The 20,740-nt window shown below is 37.4% G+C and overlaps 1 protein-coding gene across 2 annotated transcripts; it reads right to left on the bottom strand.

Annotated features, from left to right (window-relative positions):
- Positions 1-1,355: 1,355 nt before the first annotated feature.
- On the bottom strand, positions 1,356-19,810 carry LOC133851819 (sister chromatid cohesion 1 protein 4). 2 transcript variants are annotated; one of them, XM_062288409.1, is made up of 15 exons: positions 18,783-19,810; positions 15,780-16,041; positions 15,239-15,336; positions 15,087-15,136; positions 14,837-14,886; positions 13,395-13,506; positions 12,394-13,303; positions 11,656-12,096; positions 11,323-11,461; positions 10,403-10,539; positions 8,231-9,252; positions 3,987-4,020; positions 3,410-3,518; positions 2,580-2,709; positions 1,356-1,745 (listed from the first exon to the last, which is right to left on the bottom strand). In XM_062288409.1, exons 1-15 carry the CDS (start codon positions 18,904-18,906, stop codon positions 1,647-1,649), a joined length of 3,717 nt encoding a protein of 1,238 aa, XP_062144393.1. In that variant the 5' UTR covers positions 18,907-19,810; the 3' UTR covers positions 1,356-1,646. The 2 variants fall into 2 exon arrangements, with proteins under 2 accessions (XP_062144393.1, XP_062144392.1); XM_062288408.1 differs by having other exon boundaries at positions 11,323-11,464; positions 18,783-19,796.
- Positions 19,811-20,740: the final 930 nt, after the last annotated feature.

Below are 20,740 nucleotides of genomic sequence, written 5' to 3'. Positions count from 1 at the left end.
ATCAGATGAGAATATATTAAAGGTGATAGAACAAACACATTTCACCGAAATTCTTTTATACACATGAACTCCAGAAGAGTGGTGATATTGATGTGAAGCAGATACGATCAAGTAACAATTTGGCAGATTTATTTATCAAAACATTACCAACTGCAACATTTAAGAAATTGGTAAATAACATTGGAATGCGACGACTCAAGAATCTTTCATCAGAAACAATTGAAGTTCGTCATGGTAATGAGGGGGAGTAAAAAGATTATGTTGGTTGTACTCTTTTTCTTTCGCTAAGGTTTTTTCCCACTGGGTTTTCCTTTGCAAGGTTTTAATGAGGCAGTCCTAAAGCATATGACGGCACACAAGAATAATGTACTCTTTTTCCTTCACCACAAGTTTTTTCCTATTGGGTTTTCCTGTGCAAGGTTTTAACGAGGCATATTCTTAGTGTATGGTCAGCCAAGGGGGAGTATTATGAATGCATTCATATATTTGGTGGATGACCATTTAGTTTAATCTCTTGGAATTCTAAACATTCATGTCATTTTTTAGAATTCCATAACATTCATGTAATACATTGATGTAGCATTTTAATTTATGTACTACATTTTCATATTCCTTAACCTCCCATTATGATTCCATGTCTATAAAAGAAAGTATTGAGTTGTATGTAAAGACACACAATAATAGAGAATAATCATACATAGATCCTGAAGAACTAGTTTCACATATTGCAATCTTTCATTTTGTCTTGTTATTATTTTCTTTGATTTCACAATAGTATGGAATAATTCTAGATGTCATATCCATGTTCTTCTTGTGTCTCACTAATAATAATATGGCTTTTAAAATCATCATTTAATCAAAATTTAATAATGATCAATCACAAGTTCAATGGTAATTTTGAAAGCCACATCATTATTAAAAAAACACAAAAAGAACATGGATATGACAACCTAAAATTACTCATCAGTGTTCAAAAAAAAAATTACTCATCTGTCACAAATGATCATATGATCTGTTGAGTCATAAAATGAAACATAGAATCCACTATCTGTCGTTATCAACTCACACCCTCTTGCGTTCAAAACGACCAGAACCAACTATTGGCTTGACAGATCAATAGGGTGGTAAATTGAAAGGAGTTAATGTAATTTCCCCATAAATAAATAAATTCGACAAATTCTCCATACAGAGTCAAATTAAATAGACACATTAAATGAGTTGAGTCCCAATTTTTTTTTTCTACTTGTTCCTGACAGCAAATATGTTATCCAATCCGGTCCTTGTTACAGAACTTACTACTAAAAAGATGGTCCAATAATGTTTTATTATTATTATTATTATTATTTTGCGCCAAATAAATAAATTAGCATCTTCATTGCAAATGTAATATTTTACAGATATATACATATAAAACACTATTGCTAGAATCAACATTATGACACACGTGCCACTTGAACCCACTGTTAAACTACCAAGTTACACGGACTAAATAAAAGACAATGCCTAACCCAAAAAAATTATAGATAAAAAGACAAAGGAAAAAATCTAACAAAAGAAAACATAATCCCCCATCCTTGCCGCGCATCAGCCAAACTAAACTATACGAGTCTTTTCAACTGTATTATCATCTGCCTTTTCCTACGTTATCAGAAGTCTGACTTCATGAGCTTTACTCGAGGTTTAATATTTAAGTTGTCAAAGGGCTTTGCCTGTTCTACATGTATGTAATCCCTTGTCTTAAGAACCTGCAAAAAGGATGAAATTACAGCATGAATAACTCAAAATAGGATTATTTTTATTAGCATTCAAAATAAAATAAAGATATTCTGAAACTAGTAACTTAAATGTTCTACTTTCAGAATCATTGAATCTTACTCGTCCTTTGAGAAAATTAAGGTCCCCATCCAGTTCCCCACTTTCACAAATTAAGGTCCCCCATCCAGTAATTTAAATGTTACTCGCGCAAAATGTACCAAAACTCAGTTTTCTACCAAAAGAATCTGAAAGTACAGGCATGCATCATGCATGTTTGAATACATCTAGTTTCATGCCTGAATGCAAGTGCACTCCCTCCCTCCCTCCCTCTCAATCAAATATGCATATGTTAATTGAAAAAAATGGTTTATCATAACATGCACACATGTAAATGTATACGCAAATATGTACATACATGTATCTACACATGCATGTACATATGTTTGGACTTCCAATACCTAAACTTCTATAATTAAGAGCAAGAACTTCTTCAATCCTTTCCCCAAACTCTACATACAATTCTTTCAAAGCAAAGGGCAAGACATCAAATCTATCTTATCCTTACAACAATTGGTGGCTTGGTGAGCAACCTCCAACATTTCACCATGTATATGATTCTTAATTTCCCAGTAAAATCTGTACCATGTATGTACATTGGATCACCTATAACACACCGCTTCAGTAAGTAGGTCACAACACACAATCTTTAATGGAGAAATATTCCCTCCACAAATTCATTAAAACATTTTTCACCTAATCTAGCAAAGAAAAGATAGCAAGATTAAAATATAACTTCAACCAAGAAAGGTTCATCATAAACATACCAATGTCTCAAAAAACATCCTCGATGCTTCCTTACGAGTTTTACCGGCTAATAGATTGTCCATGGCGAGGACCTTTCTTCCATGTACAGCTTCCTTCTCAAATAAAGTCTGGAGATACTTGGAAACAGCCCTAATAAAAATAAATAAATAAAATAAATACATAAAAAAAAAAAAAAAAAAAAAAAGGTTTGGAAAAAGAAGCATTGACTTGTTAAGGTTGGAAAAGTAGTAGTATAAGTGATTTAAGATAGTAAAGAAAGTTTATGGGACTAGACAAGTTAAAAATCAGAAAACAAGAGAAACTTCTATGGCTTAGAAATCACAGAAGGTTCCCAATGATCCTAATTATCCTCACAAAAAGACGCATTGTGTTCCAAAAAAAGACTTAAACCTAATCATCAGCCTATTATCCCAAATACTCAATGGAGGCTTGGGCCAAAATATAGCTAAAACCACAAACCCAGACCGTTAAACCCCTTAAGACCTGTCGTGATAAATTGACCCCCCCCCCCCCCCCCCCCCCCCCCCCCACCACACAACAGAAAGAAAACGGGAGAGAAGAACAAACAGGGAGATAAAAGAAAGTTCCTCAAACAAAAGAGAACATTGTTTAATCAGCACATTCACCATGGTAGGTAAGCCAAAACATACCATTATGATTGGTTCGATATTTAGGTCAGGCTTTCCTAACACAAAATTTGTTGCTATCATCCAAAAGTCAGCCATGCAAACAGGCAAGAGAAACTCTCATCTCTAGTATCTTTCTTAACAGAGAAAACTTATTGCCACATGCATTAAGAAATAAGACTATATAGAAGAGGCATACACACCTGGTCCGAGAAGACCATCCAGTGTTCTCCAGAAGACGAGTTTCTTCAGTATATGGCATACTATCATCGTCTTCTTCAGCTACCTCATCATCATCTACATTTAAAAATTCTGGGAGAAAAGATAAAAGACCAATATATCAGACAGAGGAACTACAGGGCAGCAATAAACATGCAAACCGTTCAAAATGTTTCTCTAAATTGAAACTGCTATGAAATGCACTCGCTCATAGATCACCAACATTATTACCTATAAGGGGCATATCTCTTTAGCAATTCATACGAAATTCTAATCCCACAGAAAATGATACTGCCCACCAACAATGCGGGCATAGAAAGCTAAAAGTGAAAGTAGCTTCTCTGTTACTAGGTTTTAGAAATTATAAAGTTACCACAGGAATAGTGTACTAGAATCTCATGACAAATGTACAGATAAGTCTTCTGCTAAATGTATAATTTATTGAGCCAATAAACCTCATGAAGTGATTCACTTCACAAGGTCAAACAACTAACATATAAGACACAATACATAAATTCTAAATTGAGAATTAACAACAAAGAAATGAAAGAAAAATTGGACCTGTGTCATTCTCAACTGTAATATCCTCAAAATCCTGCAACATGTAGGCAAAGATTCTCTTAGAACATGCATGAAAAAATAGAGGGATGTTCGACTTCATTCTCTAAACCATCTCCCAACCATCCCTTTTAGCAAATTCACCATTTGATTGGTGGGAACAACATGTGAGTCCCAAAAATTCAATGGTGGATTCACCCATTCACTGTACAGAGATGGGTAAAAGATGGGATTGAGAATCATTTTTATAATTACTCAAAAATATAAGAGAACCTTACATTTAATTAAACAGAGAATATTGTCAGAGTACTCTCAACATATAAGACAAAGCATCATTTGGAAGATGGCCTTGTCCCTAACAAATATAAAATACACTAAGGTTACATTTGGTATGTGGAATGACTATTCCATTAGAAAAAAGAGAATAGCTTCTATTGGAAATGAAAGAAAATTGACTGAAGTAGCCTTGGAATAGTCATTCCCTCATTGGTCATGGGAATGGCTATTCCAAGTGTTGGAATATATGTAATACTTTAACACCAAGACTATTTTATTCTACCTTATTTCATTCTTAATAAGGCTATTCATTTTTCCTAACGGAATAACCATTCCGCATATCAAACGTATCCTAAGGGATCTGCAGTCCATCATGTTTCAAAATTATGCATCAACTAAAAAATGTCTGCATTCATGCATGCAAACGTGGATAGATATGCATGATAAAGTAAACTGAAAGGAGATGAAGTCAGAAGTGTTCCAGCTCTGGGTGAAAGGAGAAATAAGTGTGGACTTGTGGTTGTGTGGACATATTTTTCTTCATGTCTTTGTACATATAGAAAAATAATAATTTTACCTTATTATTTTTTTTTTTATAAGTAATAAATTTTATAAAAAAAAGTGTAAAGGACCCCTACGTATACAAGAAAGTATACACAGGAACAAACAAAACAAAAAAAGAAACCCAAAACCCTCAACCCTAAGACCCTCAAACCCAAAACCCACATGGTGCAAACATGCTACAAGAAGAAACCCAAATAAACCCTCAAACCTAAATTAAACGCAGGAACAAACTACACAGCCCAGAAGAAGCCCAGATAGACCCAAATAAACCCTCAAACCCAGAAAGCACAAGGAGCATACACGCTACCGAACGTGAACCTTGCCTTTCCTTCGCCAAGAAGACACGCTTGAATTGTCGTAGTTAATAGAGCTATTTAGATTCCACAACTCCCTCATAACTTTGTTCTTTGGACACCCAAGCTTCACAATCCGAAGAAGGTCCTCTTCAATGGCATCCGGAAACCCCAAGGAGGGATCCTCTTCACCATGCGACAGCCCACCATTGTCATCAGCGAGGATGTCTGAGGAGCTACAACCCAAAGAGAGAGAAGCAACCTTCACTACAGACAAGTGAGGATTATCCACAAAACCCTCTTGATCACTGACTTGATCTGAAGGGACCTCCGACAATTGCCGAGGATGAGGGACTACTAGAGAAGAACATCCCCGAGACCTAAAGGGCCTCGGCTTCAAAAAACCCCGCCAAAGAAAACCCTCATCAACACTTGCCAGAGAAGGCCGCTCCGACTTGGCTGAATCTTGAACAGCAAGGCAACCATTCTCGGCGTGGACTATAGTTAAGACAATTCAACTTCTCAGCAAGTGTAGCAGTTTCAGTATTTTTATTAAGGTCTCCTTGAACGAAATGGCATTTTTCATTGCGAATGTTACCATCATCGTCACCCAGGTTCTCACTGTTAAGCTTGATTTCTCTCTCCACAGAGTTACCAAGTTTAGAAACTGACTCAATAGGTCTGTAATTAGAAGTACAAATTCCGTTGTTCTCAATTCCACAGCTAGAACCAATAGAAGCAGGAAGGCTAATGAAATCTGCAATTTCCATATCAAAATCACTCGCAAGCAATAGATTCTCGCTATATAGTTTGTCTTCTTTATATCTAGAATTAATAGGTTGATATCCACTTGGCCATCATTAGAATTATGAAGTTTATTGCTCTCACTTCCGTCGGCATAATCACCAAATGCGGGTAGGCCACTCAAATCTTCAGTTTCCATACTTAATGAAGAAATTGTTGTTGTTGTGGGTCCAATAAGCAAATTGAATGAGGTATTCTTAGGCCTGGGAGGAGCTACCAGAGGCGCCGAAGACAACACCTCTTTAGACCGGGGGGGAGGGACAGAACCCAGAGCCAGAGTCGCAAGAGACGAAAGTAACCAACAACGCCTCAGGCTGAGCATGAGCAAAGACGGGTTCCAACCGGTCGACAAACCCATAAATCAGGATCAGAAGGTACTGAAACCGACCCAAGGCCTGCAGAAACTTTCTTCACCAAAGCCTTAGACCCAGCCCGATTGCCACACTTGGGCTTCAAACCCAACCCAGCCCATTTGAACCCAGAAGCTAAAACCCGAAAGCAGCCTAAAGCCACTCTAGACGCTTCTTCCATGAACGAAAATGCCCTACCTTCTTCCTAGCCACGCTGTCACCAAGGAAGCAGACTGGATTCGTCTTCTTCTCCATCGACCCGAGCGGTTGCTCCTCCAAAGCATAGCAATTCACCACCAATCTCTCATCTTCGACTACCTACACCACCCGTCCGGAAACAAATCCAAATCACCTCACTCTAACTCTGAAGCCCACAGACTTGGATGCTTGACAAGAGAACCAGCTTCCCCCCGAACCACTTCTGCAAAAGGAGGCGAACCCCCACCCAGACGACAAGATGAGACACCCCCTTCTTAATCCCCTCCGATGTAGATGCCTCAAAAACTAGTGGCCGAGCCTTTGAGCGGAGAAAAGAAATCATCTTCCGCAACTCACCCACAATCCGAGACCAACCATCCTTCACGGCCTTCAGGGAGCCGAACAACCCCTTTACGACCACCCTCAACAAAGTAAACCACCTCAAGGTAACGACCGGCCTTATTACCACCCACACTAACCTTCAAGACATTCACATCTTCCCGAAAGGACTTGACAAAATCCTTCTTCACTGGTTCCTTCAGTGCCTCCTCAACCGTGGCCAACAGCCACTCAGAACCCTGGAGACCCAGAAAGATATACCCACAAAACCCCTTCCTCCTTTCGTCCAAATGAATCTCAGTCACCTCAGCCTTCACAGAAAAGTAGAAGGCTTTGGCTTCCATGGAAAATCAACACTCCATGTCTACTATACTAAGAAGCCCCTATGAGAAACACCACGAAGACATACCCGCGTAACAGCTTGTCAGAGAAGACTAAAGAAAAGACCCAAAAATGCTTTGATAAAAGTTCCAACCTGTTGGAGAAGACGAAGAAAACTGACCCCAAAATCCACCGATGGACGCTCCGAAGAGGGCATCGTTGGACAACGAGTGTTGTAGACGCTAAAATAGGTAAAGCCCTAGCGTGACACGCCTCCACACGCCACCACTAGGGTGGATAGAGGAAAAGACGAGAGAGAGAGAGAGAGAGAGAGAGAGAGAGAGAGAGAGAGAGAGAGAGAGAGAGAGAGCACAGGATTACTCATCACTTTGGTTTTTTGGTTTATTATTATGTTTACATTTGTGTATTTATAATAATATTTCTACGAGGGAAAAAATGTTGGGAAACAAAACATTCCCAAAGAGGAGATGATGGTCTAGGCAGTGATAAAGAGACAGTGGTGGAGCTAGTGATGGCTCAGAGGCAAAGATGGCAATGGCATTGCAGTATTGTGGTTGCAAGGCTAGATTTTGGTGATGTCAAGGCAGTGGTGATGAAGGATGCACATCAAAATAATGATAAGGCAAGATGCTCATGATGGAACATGTATCAAGGGCAATGGGGTGATGGTGGTTGGATACAATAGAAGCAGTGGTAAAAGAAAACTTCAAAGTATTTGAGACTAACAATATGCTCAAATTTTTGCTTTCCAACTTTTACAAGTTAAATTTTCATTTCTGACACTTTTTCCTTTTATGTCAGAAAGATTAATTTTAAATTAAGCAAGCCAAACTCTAATCATGAAAGATTATAGGCTTTCTATTTTTATATATTAGAAACAGTTTCCATAAACTTATCAAAATGCAAATGAAGTTCTTTAACATCTTTCTGGTTAAGAAGTAATTTCTGAGAGCTCAGAGAAGGACAAAAAGTCCAATTGTCATGAAGCACAGGACAAAATAATAAAATCAAACCCACCATCCGAGTAGAGGTAATTTAAAAGTAATCTCTGAACTTGAAGGGAAAAGGGTCTACAACTTACTTTACGATCTTCAACACTTGAATGGTCAAGGACAGGAATTTCTCCATCCATGATACTCTGTAGATCAGCTTCCTGACAGTCTGTGTTTTCTTTACCATTCAGGGAAGCATTATTCACATCCAAATCATGTTCCACCGAATGTGTAGAATCTACTTTAGTTTCTCCACTACACAAGCTAGAGGTAGGATCTTTCTCATCACAAACCAGGTCTGCAGGCAGCTCGTTCACAAACCCTAGCTCATCCTTTCCTGTTTCCTCCAAAGGTTGGTTACCATTTTCAAAAGCTAGGTTATTGCATTCGCTTGCAGGTGAAGCTTTTACACCATCAGAAGGTTTAAGACAGTCTAATTGAACATGTATTCTGATTCCAGCATCATGTTCTACAATTTCAATAGCATCAACTGCTTTCCCATAGCTTATATCCACTACAGAAGCATCCCTCTCAACAGTTTGAGCGTCCAATTTTTCATCAAGTGACAGGCATGATACATCCATCTGCCGAGAAGCAGATGCATCATTGTTTTCATCCATGAGAACTGGCTGAACCACTAAGTCAGCAGTCATGTTGCAAATATCTCCAGAAACAGGATCAGTTGGAGATGATTCAAGCCCATTAACAGCAGAGCAATTTACTGCATCAGCAACTTCCACATCCCCTCTATCAATTTCCATTTCAGTGATCTCTCCCAAGGCTTCCTGTTGGGAAGCTTTAGGCTCCTCTACATCAGAAATTCCCTTTATCTGGCCTTGAGAATCAATATCATCAAATCCAAAGTTAAAATTTTCGACCTGTCTCTGATTACCAATGGAAATGTCACCAGGTTGTGCTTCTACATTACTTCTGACTACTACAGGTTCAGTATTCCTATTTATTTCACTTTCTTCAGCAACATTTGGCCAAACAGAAGATTCCATATCCTTTGCTATTTGTGAAGAAACATTGCCTTGATCATTTTCGGAAACTCTGGTTCCACTCAGATCAAATGTCTCACTATGCAAAAATATCAATTTGGCTGTCATACCTGAAAGATACATCAACAACCCAGGCACCTTGTAAATTGATGTTTAAAGCAGTTCCATAAGCAGAGTAAATTTGTTGTTCAGAACTAACAATATCAAGAAAACACCAAAGTCAGTAAGCAAATGATTATGAGATCTTGAGACAGGTACAGCACTACATGAACTCAGGATACATGCATTCATACTCAACAGCTCAACTTAACAAACCCTTAATCCCATTTAAATTGGGATCAACTTTGGATCATCGTCAACTAACCAGGGTTGGCTAAGCATTCATGTTCAGTGAATTGACAACCAAAAACTGAATATCCACATTTCAAAAGTAACCTGTGATAGCATCAGGTTGAAGAGGAAGCAGCAACCATGGCATAATAAATAGGCAGAGACACAAGAGTAACGCCTGCAAATGTCTTAACTGAATATCAACCGCGCTAAGCTATATCCATTTCAAGTTGGGAAGATATACGAAAAAAGGATGCTCAACTCATTGAAGCAAGTCAATTTCAAATAAGCATCCAAGTGGGATGCATCAATTGCAGTCATCAATTTTTTTGCCCTGTTTGAAATTCCCCCTCCCCTCATATTGGGGGAGATTTTTTTTTTTGAGTGATTGTAAAATATGATTGATGTGATATAAAGTTGAAATAATTTATATGGAAAAGTGAAAAAAAAGAAAGAAAAAAAAATTGTATTGTAGTTGGTTTTCTAATTTAAATAGTAATAAAAAAGTGTTGATGTGATATAAAAAGTGAAAAAAGTTAAGAATGTTTTGAAGTTGATGTTTTTTGGGAGAAGTGAAAATAAGGGAAGGGGAGGGGAATTTCAAACAGGGCCTTTATTTGTTTTATTTCAGGTGATAGATTTTTTCGCTTTTTTTTTTTTTTTCCTTTAAGGTGTACAGCGGGTTAGAATTATCGCCAGCTTCACATATATTATGTGATCACACTCTAAGCACACCCACACAACCACGCACAGCCATACACACAAAGGGAGAGAGAGAGAGAGAGAGAGAGAGAGAGAGAGAGATAAATGAATAAATAAGTTCAGATGAGGTCAGGTCCAACATCTTTCGCAAACAATAATAAAACCTATATTCTTTAAAAAAATAAAAAATCATGCCTAGATCTTGAATCTTTAGCACTAGGAACTTACCAGTAAAAATTGGTTCATTAAATATTTCATCTTCAAAGAATTGTCTCAGAATAGTTGAGATCTCAGGGCGAGTGCAAGGAGCTTTCTTTCTTACGCGGCGTATATCTTCAGTATTTGTCAACTGTTGACGGATTGTACTAAAGAAAAACAGGAAAGTCCATTAGTAGTTTCCTTAAGAGAAAAAATCTAACATAATTAGGACTGTACTTTTTCTTTTTCTTTTTTTTTTGTAAGAGTTTCCTGCAAGATATCAAATCAGGCATGCTTAGTTGGATATTAGAAAAGTAAAATTGGAGCAGAATTACCTTTAGCATTCAAAAACTAGCTACCATTCAACCCGATCCTGCTTGCCTACTACAAATGTAAAAGCCACCTATGTACTTCTTGTAAACAAATTATAAGGATATCACACAAGTCATTGATAGGTTGGCCAAAGGGCATAGCCATGGAATTTAATGTCTCTTTCATGGTGGTCTAGGATATTTCTTTTGACTGGTAAATTACACGTGCCAGTGGATCTTGAACCCTCAATCTCACCATTTACCCATAGGAAGGAGATACCATTTGGGCAAAAGCTAATAGGCTAAACTTCAAAAATTTCTAAAATTAAATTAATTATCAAAAGCAAATAGAGCAGATGTCAATGTAGCAAGTATAGGACAAAACTATGGATGATTCAGTTCGGAAAGGATTGTTTTCCATACATGAGCTCCCTACTGACTTCAGTTAAATGAGCAATAAAAACAATGTTCATGAACTAAAATGAAGACATTTTTTGCCTTTCCCTTTTATTTTCATTGAAACAGAATGCTCTATAATCTAAGTAATTCATAAGATACTAAATTCACATACCAACTACAAATGATGGTCAATACATTTATGAGTGTAAACAAAGTAATGGACATAAAAAATAAACATACTCGCCATGTAAGACCATTGAGTCATCCACAAGCACTTTCCTCTTCAAGGCACTCGACCGGGTTGCAGACCGGGGACGTTTCATGGATACTTCAGGTGCAGGTGGAGTAGGCTTCATTTTCAAAACGGAAGATCTTCTTCCTACTAAAGCAACAAGATATTCGTTTCAGTCAGAACCATATTCTAACCGGGGCAAACCAACTAATAGAATTGCAACTACTTTTTGCTTCCAGGAAACATAAGGGTAAAGCATCCATCAACTCATCCAACAGTGATATCATCGGTATGACATGCATGAATTAATGAAGAGGAATTAAGAAAAAACCACTTGATACCTAAAATGGAAGACAATAAATCATCATCATCAGGAATCGACTCTGCCGTTCTCTTGGATAGAGTCATGCCAAAAGATTCAACCGAGTTTAAACTCTGCACTGTTAGAGTACTTTCTGTGAAACTACGCTTTTTCCCTGTGAGTTTGATCCCAGCTCCATCACCCCCAGGTAGGTCTTCTTTGTCTGGTGTAGACTCCACTAGCAAATCATTTGGTTTACCAGTGAACCCCTCAGGTACAGAGAGCATCTTTTCAGGTGCAGGAAAGTCAGAAGTCCCTGAACTATTTAAATTATTCAATTGACTACCATTAGAGACCGCATTGTCCAGTTGCTCATCTAACATCCTGGAATCTGCCTGAATTTCTCCACATGAAGCAGGTTCTAATCTTTGATTTTTTGGTAAGACCGTATCCATAAAATCAGTTGCAAGGCACTCTTCACCTAAAACAAAATGAAAATCAATTAATCAACAGATAGTGGGGTGTGCGCGCAAATATGTGGGTGTTTCATGTGTGCGTCAACATAGACTTATGACACTAATTTGGATTAGTGTGTCATTTGGATTAGTTACATTCATTTACTTGTATAAAATGACGACAGCCCAATAAATTCAGATGGCAAGTTACTGAGGGAAAAAAAATAAAAAAAGATTAATTAATCAATACTTCAGACGGTGAATTGGAACAACCACTAAATTTTTTTTTTTTTTGATAAGTGGAACAACCACTAAATTAATACCTCTAAGAGATGACATGTCAGGTTGGTTTAGATGGGAGTTGCACGCCCGAAGCACGTGCAATTGATTTGGCAGCATAACTTCATGAGAAACAGCGTTCAAGGTCTCACTCTCCTTTGGTTCCTGACAAACCAGTGCTTCAACATTTACAACCTCAGGTCGCTCAGGTGATTCCGATGGACAGACAGAATTTGAAACTGATGCTTTGCTAGGGGAGCATGATCTTCCCACATCATTAGTAATATCAACATCATTGAGAATTTCAGGCTTTGGTGATGCTTGATCATCCTCCAGATAGCCCTTTGATTCTAGTGCACTGGTGCCACTTGAAAAAGTCTTACGACCAGGATCCTCAAAATCAGAAGTGACATGAGAGCAACTAGGAGATGCAACGGTTTCATCCAACCTAACTCCTGCAGATTCGACACATTCTACATCAGTTTGATGTACAAAGGGTGTACTAGGTTCATTGTCTATTACAACTCCATTATGTATATCTTCAGCCCTATCCGGACCATCCAATACACCAATGATCCCATCTGAACATTCTGATACCAGACGAATGCGTTTAGTTTGCTCAGTGGGATCTGCAGAAGGTGGCAGAAGTCCCTGTGGCTTCACCTGTTTGATGTCCAGGTTACCCTGAATGAAGCCATTCTCCTCAACAGAATTATGATTCAAAACATTGCCCAAAGAAAAATTCACTGTACTTTTATCCCCAGGATGAAGATCTGACTTTCTGCAACCATTTTCCCCTGCAACTAATTCTGTTAAATTATGATCTGATTCCATATGATCATCACAGGCCAGAGCCTCCTGAACACTGGCCAAATCTGGCTCTCCCAGTAATCCAGGAGTAGATGGAGCCTGAGCATAGTCAACAAATTTTGTATCTGTGGCTTGGCCATCAACCTGTTCACAAAAGGGTGGTTTTATTTATAAGTCGAAAACAAAAGGAAAAACAGTTAAGAGTCAGAAGATAATTTTGAATATTCATATCAACCTGATTTCCACTGCCATTCATTTGTATGGCTTCTGAAGCTTCGGTTATCCCCTCATAACTTCCATCCTCTGCCAGAAGTGTCTCTGATTGGACAGACACCTGAGGATCAACACTGCAATCAACAAATCAATAAGGAATGTCAGGAAATTCAGTGATCAGGATGATTCCATGGATCAAGCAGGCAGAGAACCCATCCACGACAACAATGACCTAAAAAGTTACAGCATCTTAAAGTCCTTATAGTAAGGACATGAAAGTTATAGAGCAAAACAAATCAACATAAAGAGTAAAACAAGCAAATCTGAACTTTATATATCATTATACAGGCAAACCACCCACATTTTCATCTGAAAACTTCTGTTTTCTCTTTTGATTAGTAGGCAACACATGTACCTAGTGGGTCTTGAACACCGATCTCACCCTACACCCCATTCTTATGGGGAAGGACGTGTCATTTGAGCCAGAGCTCCTTGAAACCTTTTGACAAAGAAAAAACATATATGCATGCCAGAGTCATCAAGTAATGTATCCAAATCCAAACTACAGAGGCCAGCTGTTAAAGAGGACCAAACTGAGCACACAGGCTCTAGATACACCATGGAACAAGGGAAGTCAAAAAGAACATAGTAATGCTGCGGGGTAATCATCCAGCCAGGTCAAACTTCCCAAAAAAGTGGAATGATGGCTAACAGTCATAGTACGGATTCACCTAACAAGGATATAGCCCGTAACACGCAACAAGCAGTACACAACAAAATTATTGATTCCTTCTTGATTATACAAACGCTTTTTCTTTCGCTTTTACCATCAACTCTTTGGGAAAAGAAGTTTCAGTGCAACCAAGAAAACATATATGAGAATGGACCCAAAATTAACCATACAACATACAAAAATTCATCATCAAAACAAGTCGTGCAACAAGCCCAAACATAAACTTGCAAACAGTAGGATTACTAACCAGGAAATAGTAAATATGCACTCAATATTATATTCTACAAAAACTTAATACTACTATGGTTCCTAGACGTAACATTATACTGTTCTGTGCAATTTGTGCCCGTGTTGAATTATACATCTAAGTTGAGAGATTTTTTTCTTCTCTCCTTTTGCAAAGAAGAAAAAGAAGAAGGTAATGAGCAGATAAAAGGCACAACAGAAGTACGCAACAAGCATAAGGGACCTCCAAAAAATCAGTAAAAAACTTAAAAGGCTCCGAGAATCTTAAGAAGAGGAAAGGGCAATCTGCTCCATGCCATAATACAATAAAAAATCAAACAAATGCCTGGATATAGTTTTGAGCACCTGTCTCTACAATGAAAAAATGAGTAGAACAATCAATGGCATAAGTAAATATGCAGTATACAAATGGTTGCATTCACAAAATCACAATCAGAGAGGATTTTAAATCATTATTCTATTACATACAGATATAAGGAACTTACTCTGAAACTCCATCATGCCCCGGAGCTACAACCTTGCTTAAGAGCAGCTCCTGTTTCTCAAAAGTTTAAGAAAAATTAATAAGTGACACAAATAACACAACAACTAGGTTGGTCAATAAAAGCATAAGCTGCAACTGGCACAAGGAAAAGCTACATAAAGCACCCAACATGAAAATAATGCGAGGGGCTTGAAGAGAAACCCGGAAAACCAACTGTTACATAAATTTGGACATGGTTGCACCAAAGTTACCTCATCCAGGTCCAAACCAATCTGAGAAGTGTCACCATCACCAAACCGCTCTAAAGGGAAACCACAAAATGTCACAATTAGTTTAATTTGTCCATAGATAATCAGAAAAGAAGTGCATTGCCATGACATACAAAAAGCCAAAAAGTACTAACCGTCCAATCCAAACTGTGATGTTGAGTAAACCACACCCGCCATGGTATCTTGGAGTGTAATCTGCTCCTTTGTACTGACGTGATGATCAACATAATTACTGCAAGAAAGTTCAATGTTTATACACATAAGAAAAAAAAAAAAAAAAAAAATCTTCTACTTGAGCATCAATAGAGGCATTCATCAACCAAATACCAGAGAATGATACATAAATAGATCCAATCCACAATATTGCATTGCAGGCACCTAAAATGTTCTGCTACTAAAAATATCAACCAGACCAGATGATATAGCCACTTTTAACATTTTTTCTGTCAATCAACTTATCCAATAAATAACAGAAAGGCTACTAAATGAAATGATCATTATCCACAAGCATTTGGACCTTCAAATGGAAAACAATAAACAGAACCACTTCAAGTATGCCTCAAGAAACATTACAACATCCACGCCCATCTAGTATAATTTGTTCATTAAAGTATGCATAATGTGAAACATACTAGAGCTTCAATTATAAACAAATCCTGAATATTCTGAACTAACCCCTGAAAATTTTCATTATCTGGCAGCTCAAAATCATCAAGATCGAAAGTCTCCGGCAAGGTGATGGAATGGTATGGTGCAGTAGACTCTTCAGGGGGTAAGTCAACGGCAGTGGAGCGAAAAGCTTGCTTTATCTTAAGCAAAGCCTCACTGCAATCATCAAAGAGGTAATTTACCTTTCTAGAATATATCCTCACCACACCAAGCAGCAGATGGCTGGACAATCGGAGTGCAATTGGTACTTCAGGAAAAAGAATTGAATCTGCTCAAAGAAATGAACCATGGAAATTAGGCAAGTTGAGGAAAGAATTAAAGATCAAAATCAGTGACAACCAGAGAAGGCGGCAAGATTCAAAACAAAATCTTTGGTTGTTATATATTATCATCTAGTTTCTTTGAAGTCGGAAATTCACCATCAAAAGATTAGTAAATGCACACAAATAATTCACATTAGCAAGAGAATGCTCCGAGAGCAGAGAGATTCTCCAACCAATTAAATTGGTGCAGCTACTCCACAAGTTAACATGGCGATTCACCAACAAACAAAAAAAAAGACAAGATTTTTGTATTAAACCTTTCTTTTGACAAGTATTTTTGCATTAAAAAAATTTGCACCAGCAAGAAGAGATCTCCAATGCATAAGAAATCTTCCTCACAAGTAAATGAGGGCAACCACTCCCCCACAACCTTCATTCCAGACCAACAAGAACATTCTCAAAGAGAATGCCATCTAACCCCAGAATGTATCAAAAAGGGTCCAATACAAGGAACCTCCCACCCTAAAGCTCCAAGAAGATGAACACAAACGTCACAAAGAGACTGAAGAATCATTTTTTTTTTTTTTATGAATAATAATTTATTAGAAGAAAAAGCAAAGCCCTCATACACGAAAAAAAATATACAAGAGATACAACCACCCTAAAGGTGTCTAAAATCTAAAAAAGTTCACAAGATCTACAAGATTTGAAGAGGAGAAATAAGGAACATAGACTACAACCCAACCTAAGAGAGATCTCAGGGACTGGAGAATCATAAAAATATCAAACAGTACAACACCAATGAATGCTGGAAACACCATATAAAATGGTGATCAAGTGTAGACCAGCTGCCTAAGGCAAGCCAACAGCTACAGTGCACAATGGACAATCCCAATCGCATGGCATTCAAGTCCATAATCATGTTGTCTGGCTCAAACCCCTCAACTGAGCTTTCAGTGCCTAAACATTTTCCAATAACTCGCCTACAACCAGACATGTAACATGGCACTATGCTCAGAAGCATGTAATATTGGTGGTTGAACATCATTACATTGCCTAATATATTTTTCCAGAAATAAACCAATTTAACAAACAAAATTAAACAGTTCACAATTCATAAAGCCAAACCTGGAAATGTTATCATTTTCAAAAAATAACCAAATAGATCAAGAATTGCTGCAACTGCAGCCATGAAGCCATTAGCTGAACGTGCTATTTAAAATAATCCGTGTTTTAATTTTTCTAAGAGAATTAACTAACACGAGTCAACCATATATATACTTAGATTTACATCTAACAAGTTTTCAGACAACTATCTGTTCAAAATGCCTTGTGCATTAATATATATCTATCTATATCTACTTAACAGGTAAGCATACAATATTGACCTAGAGAAGACAAATTGTGTCCATTATGTGAGTGCAACGACAAGAAGACAGAATACAACAAAGTAATAATAATAAATTATTAATTACTAAACGCTCAAATCAAAGTTTTCAAATTCCCAAAAATGGTAGATGAGGTATATGCGATGCCAATGGAATGTTCCAGTGGACTGGTAGTTGCTATTTTGGAGGGGAAGAAAAAGGAGAAGAAGAAGCAGAGATGGTGGTAGCAGTGCAAATCTGGCTTTTACACCAAGGCCAATGTTTTTTGGACCAATGGTATCTTCTCTCCCAAAAGTGAGGAAAGGAGGGAGATTTCATGGATTCAATCCCATGCAGGTACCTGAACTACCTTTAAGTATAAAAAAAAATATATCTGGCTTTCATACTAATGGCAATTCGATGCTGCTGGTCATGGGGGGTGCTTTGCAGGTAAGCTTACTAAAGTCATTTTAAGAAATGGTTTTGATTTAACTTCAGAATTGGGATTGTTGAACCCTACAGTATTTGTATTCATTGAAAAAACAAAAAAATTGAGCTTGGCCCCATTACCCTTTTATTCATTAAGAAAAAAGGTATAAAATCATAAATACCTCAATTACCACTCAATGTTATGTTTAAAAACTTTCACAAACTCTGTATAGATAAGACAAACATTAGCGTGGGAACATACAATAAGTATACAGTAACAGGCCCTTTTTTGCTAGTTATGGTTCTAGATTAGTTACAGGGCACTACCTTACTGGTAATACAGCTAATTAAGGATTCAATGACATTAACGAAAATAAATTTATCATTTATATGTACTCCATCAGTATTATAACTTTTCCATCAAAAGATTAAAAAAAAAAATCACCGTACTAGGCTACAAGTATCAATTGTTAACCAACTGGATTATGTATCGAACCTTGATTTGCTTTTCTCAATAGGAATAACTAAACTTTATTCTACAGGCCACTAGAAAGCATTAACTAGTGACATTCAAACACAGGCCACCAAGAGGCTGCTGGAACATGGGAAAAGAATAAAATCAGTAAAAAAAAAATTATGAAATTTTTAAAAATCCAGTTCCCACATAAACAATAAGGAAACCCACTTCTAACTGAGACAAGTTTGTCACGTAAACCCTCTTCAGAAAAACCAAAACAACATAACAACATACAGATTAATGTTCCTTTTTTCTTTCTTCTCCTCCTCCAATATTTTCTCAAAATTCTCGTCTAGTTAAGGCAAGTTCTCCACTATTTGACAAAAATGAAAACAATGAAGCTTAAATTTTCATTTCTTTTCTTTTCCTCTGCTTTCTCGAGAACCAAACATAACATAATCAACAGCATATAAATTGATGGATTAAGACTGACCTACGGAGACGCCAATATCGGTATCTGCGACCTGATTCTTCCGTAGCTTCCGCTCCAAATGCGCCGCTATCCATATCGTCCCGAGTGGGCCTTTCTTGGCCAATATAAACTGAGAATAAAACATTTCCTACGTAAATCTCCCCCTCACTTGCCCACTGAAACCCTAGATTTCATGCAATCAAATTCCCCAAAATTCTACTTCAAAAACCCACAAATTCACACTTCAACCCAAAATCAGAAACCCAAATTCCAGTCTGGCTTCTTCACCGCGTTTTTCACTACCCAGAACACAAAAGGCAAACAAAAACCCTTTCAATTCAACAAATTGACATAACTTAACACACAAACCCTAGACTATAGAAAACACCCATTCGTCCAAATTCTCCTCTAAAAGCCCAAAATTTCCACTTGTATCCCAACCCTGAACAGCTCAAGTTTGAAAAAACCACCTAATCCGAAGCAAAGATAAAAGCCCTAATCACGCCTCAGCTACCAATAAACCATTTCCAGACTCCCCATAACTTCAAATTTACAGAAAAAGGCTTCATTCTCGCTAAATTTTGCAAAATTGGCAGACCCTGTTGGGTCTCTAAGAGTTTGAGAATCGAAGCTTCAAAGAGAAAAAGAGTAGAGGCCGTGCCGAAGTGAAAAGCGTGATTTCGCAGCCACAGGGATATCTGAAAACCGTAGGAGCAGTCGAACGACGACGTTTTGGTTGAGAGTAGAAGATTGAGCACGGCCTGGAGTTCAGCTTAGGGGACCGAGTTACGATTGCGGACTGAGTCACTGAGTCAGGGATCGGACGAGTTGACGAGCTTGGAGTCGAGAGAGAGGGGAAATGCGTGTGAGAGTTGAGAGAGAGAGAGAGAGAGAGAGAGAGAAGCGCCTTTTGTCTGTGATGTACGAAAGATTTTCGAACTCGGTAAATGATGTGGTGTAGTTAAGACGTATGCCTGCTTTAGAGGTGGCCCGGATTGGTTGTGTGTGAAGTGAGGGGTTCAAATCCGATTGGTGCGAAAGTTTTGAAAAAGCCTTCTGTGGCAAGCTTCGTGTGGGACGGACTGTGGAGTGAATTGTCTTGATGCTGAGAACCGACCCAGTTCAGTTTTAAAAGACCATTCCCATCGCCAATGTTGTTATGTAGCAACAAAATTGCTGCAGGGAATGCTATTTTCTTATCAATTAAAAATAAAAAATAAAAAAATTATAATATTTTATATTTTGTACTTTTTTTAATGATTTATATTTAATTTTATTTTCTCTCTTTTTAAAATAAAAATTAATATTAAATTTTGTTCGTTAAAAAAATTATAACAGTAGTTTTGTTTTTACAGCACTCATTTTCCTATTAGCCAAATTTCAGTTAAGAACCTTCAAAACACCCATGTATTGGACTAGCTATTGTTAAAATAATTTTAGAATTTGTTATAGTTGCTTTTCAAATCTAGATAGATATTGTAGCGTTTTCAAGTATATATATATATATATTTTGCTCATTTCCTCTCCTATGCAACACAATGAATAGGGTGAAGGACGAGAACAATAAGCGGTAGCGACAACAACAGCAGGAAGGCAAGCTCCACCGAGGAGAGAGATTTGAACAGTGAACCCTGAGATCTAACGGTAGTCATTATTGAGCTTTACGGTGGTGGTGAATAGCACGAGAGAGAGAGGAGATAAAATTTTTTAAAAAAATAATATTATTAAAAATTTATTTTAATAAAGTAGATAAAGTTTTAGAGGTTGGAATGTATGGTGTTTTGTAAAAGTGAAGAGCTAATTTTTTAAAAAAGGAAAAAAAAAAAAAAAAGTTTTTTAGTTAAAGTTTGGCTAAAATTTAGTTCGTCTAATGAAAACGCTCTAATAAATAACCAATCCATCTCACTTTTAATTGTCCTTTTTTTTTTCTTTTATGAGTGATTGTCCTTAATTTGATGACAACAATTATTAGGCATATA

Source organism: Alnus glutinosa, chromosome 12, assembly GCF_958979055.1.
Source record: "Alnus glutinosa chromosome 12, dhAlnGlut1.1, whole genome shotgun sequence".
Taxonomy (NCBI): Eukaryota; Viridiplantae; Streptophyta; class Magnoliopsida; order Fagales; family Betulaceae; genus Alnus; species Alnus glutinosa.
Note: the sequence above shows the minus strand (reverse complement) of the source record. Positions and strands in the feature narration are given on the sequence as shown.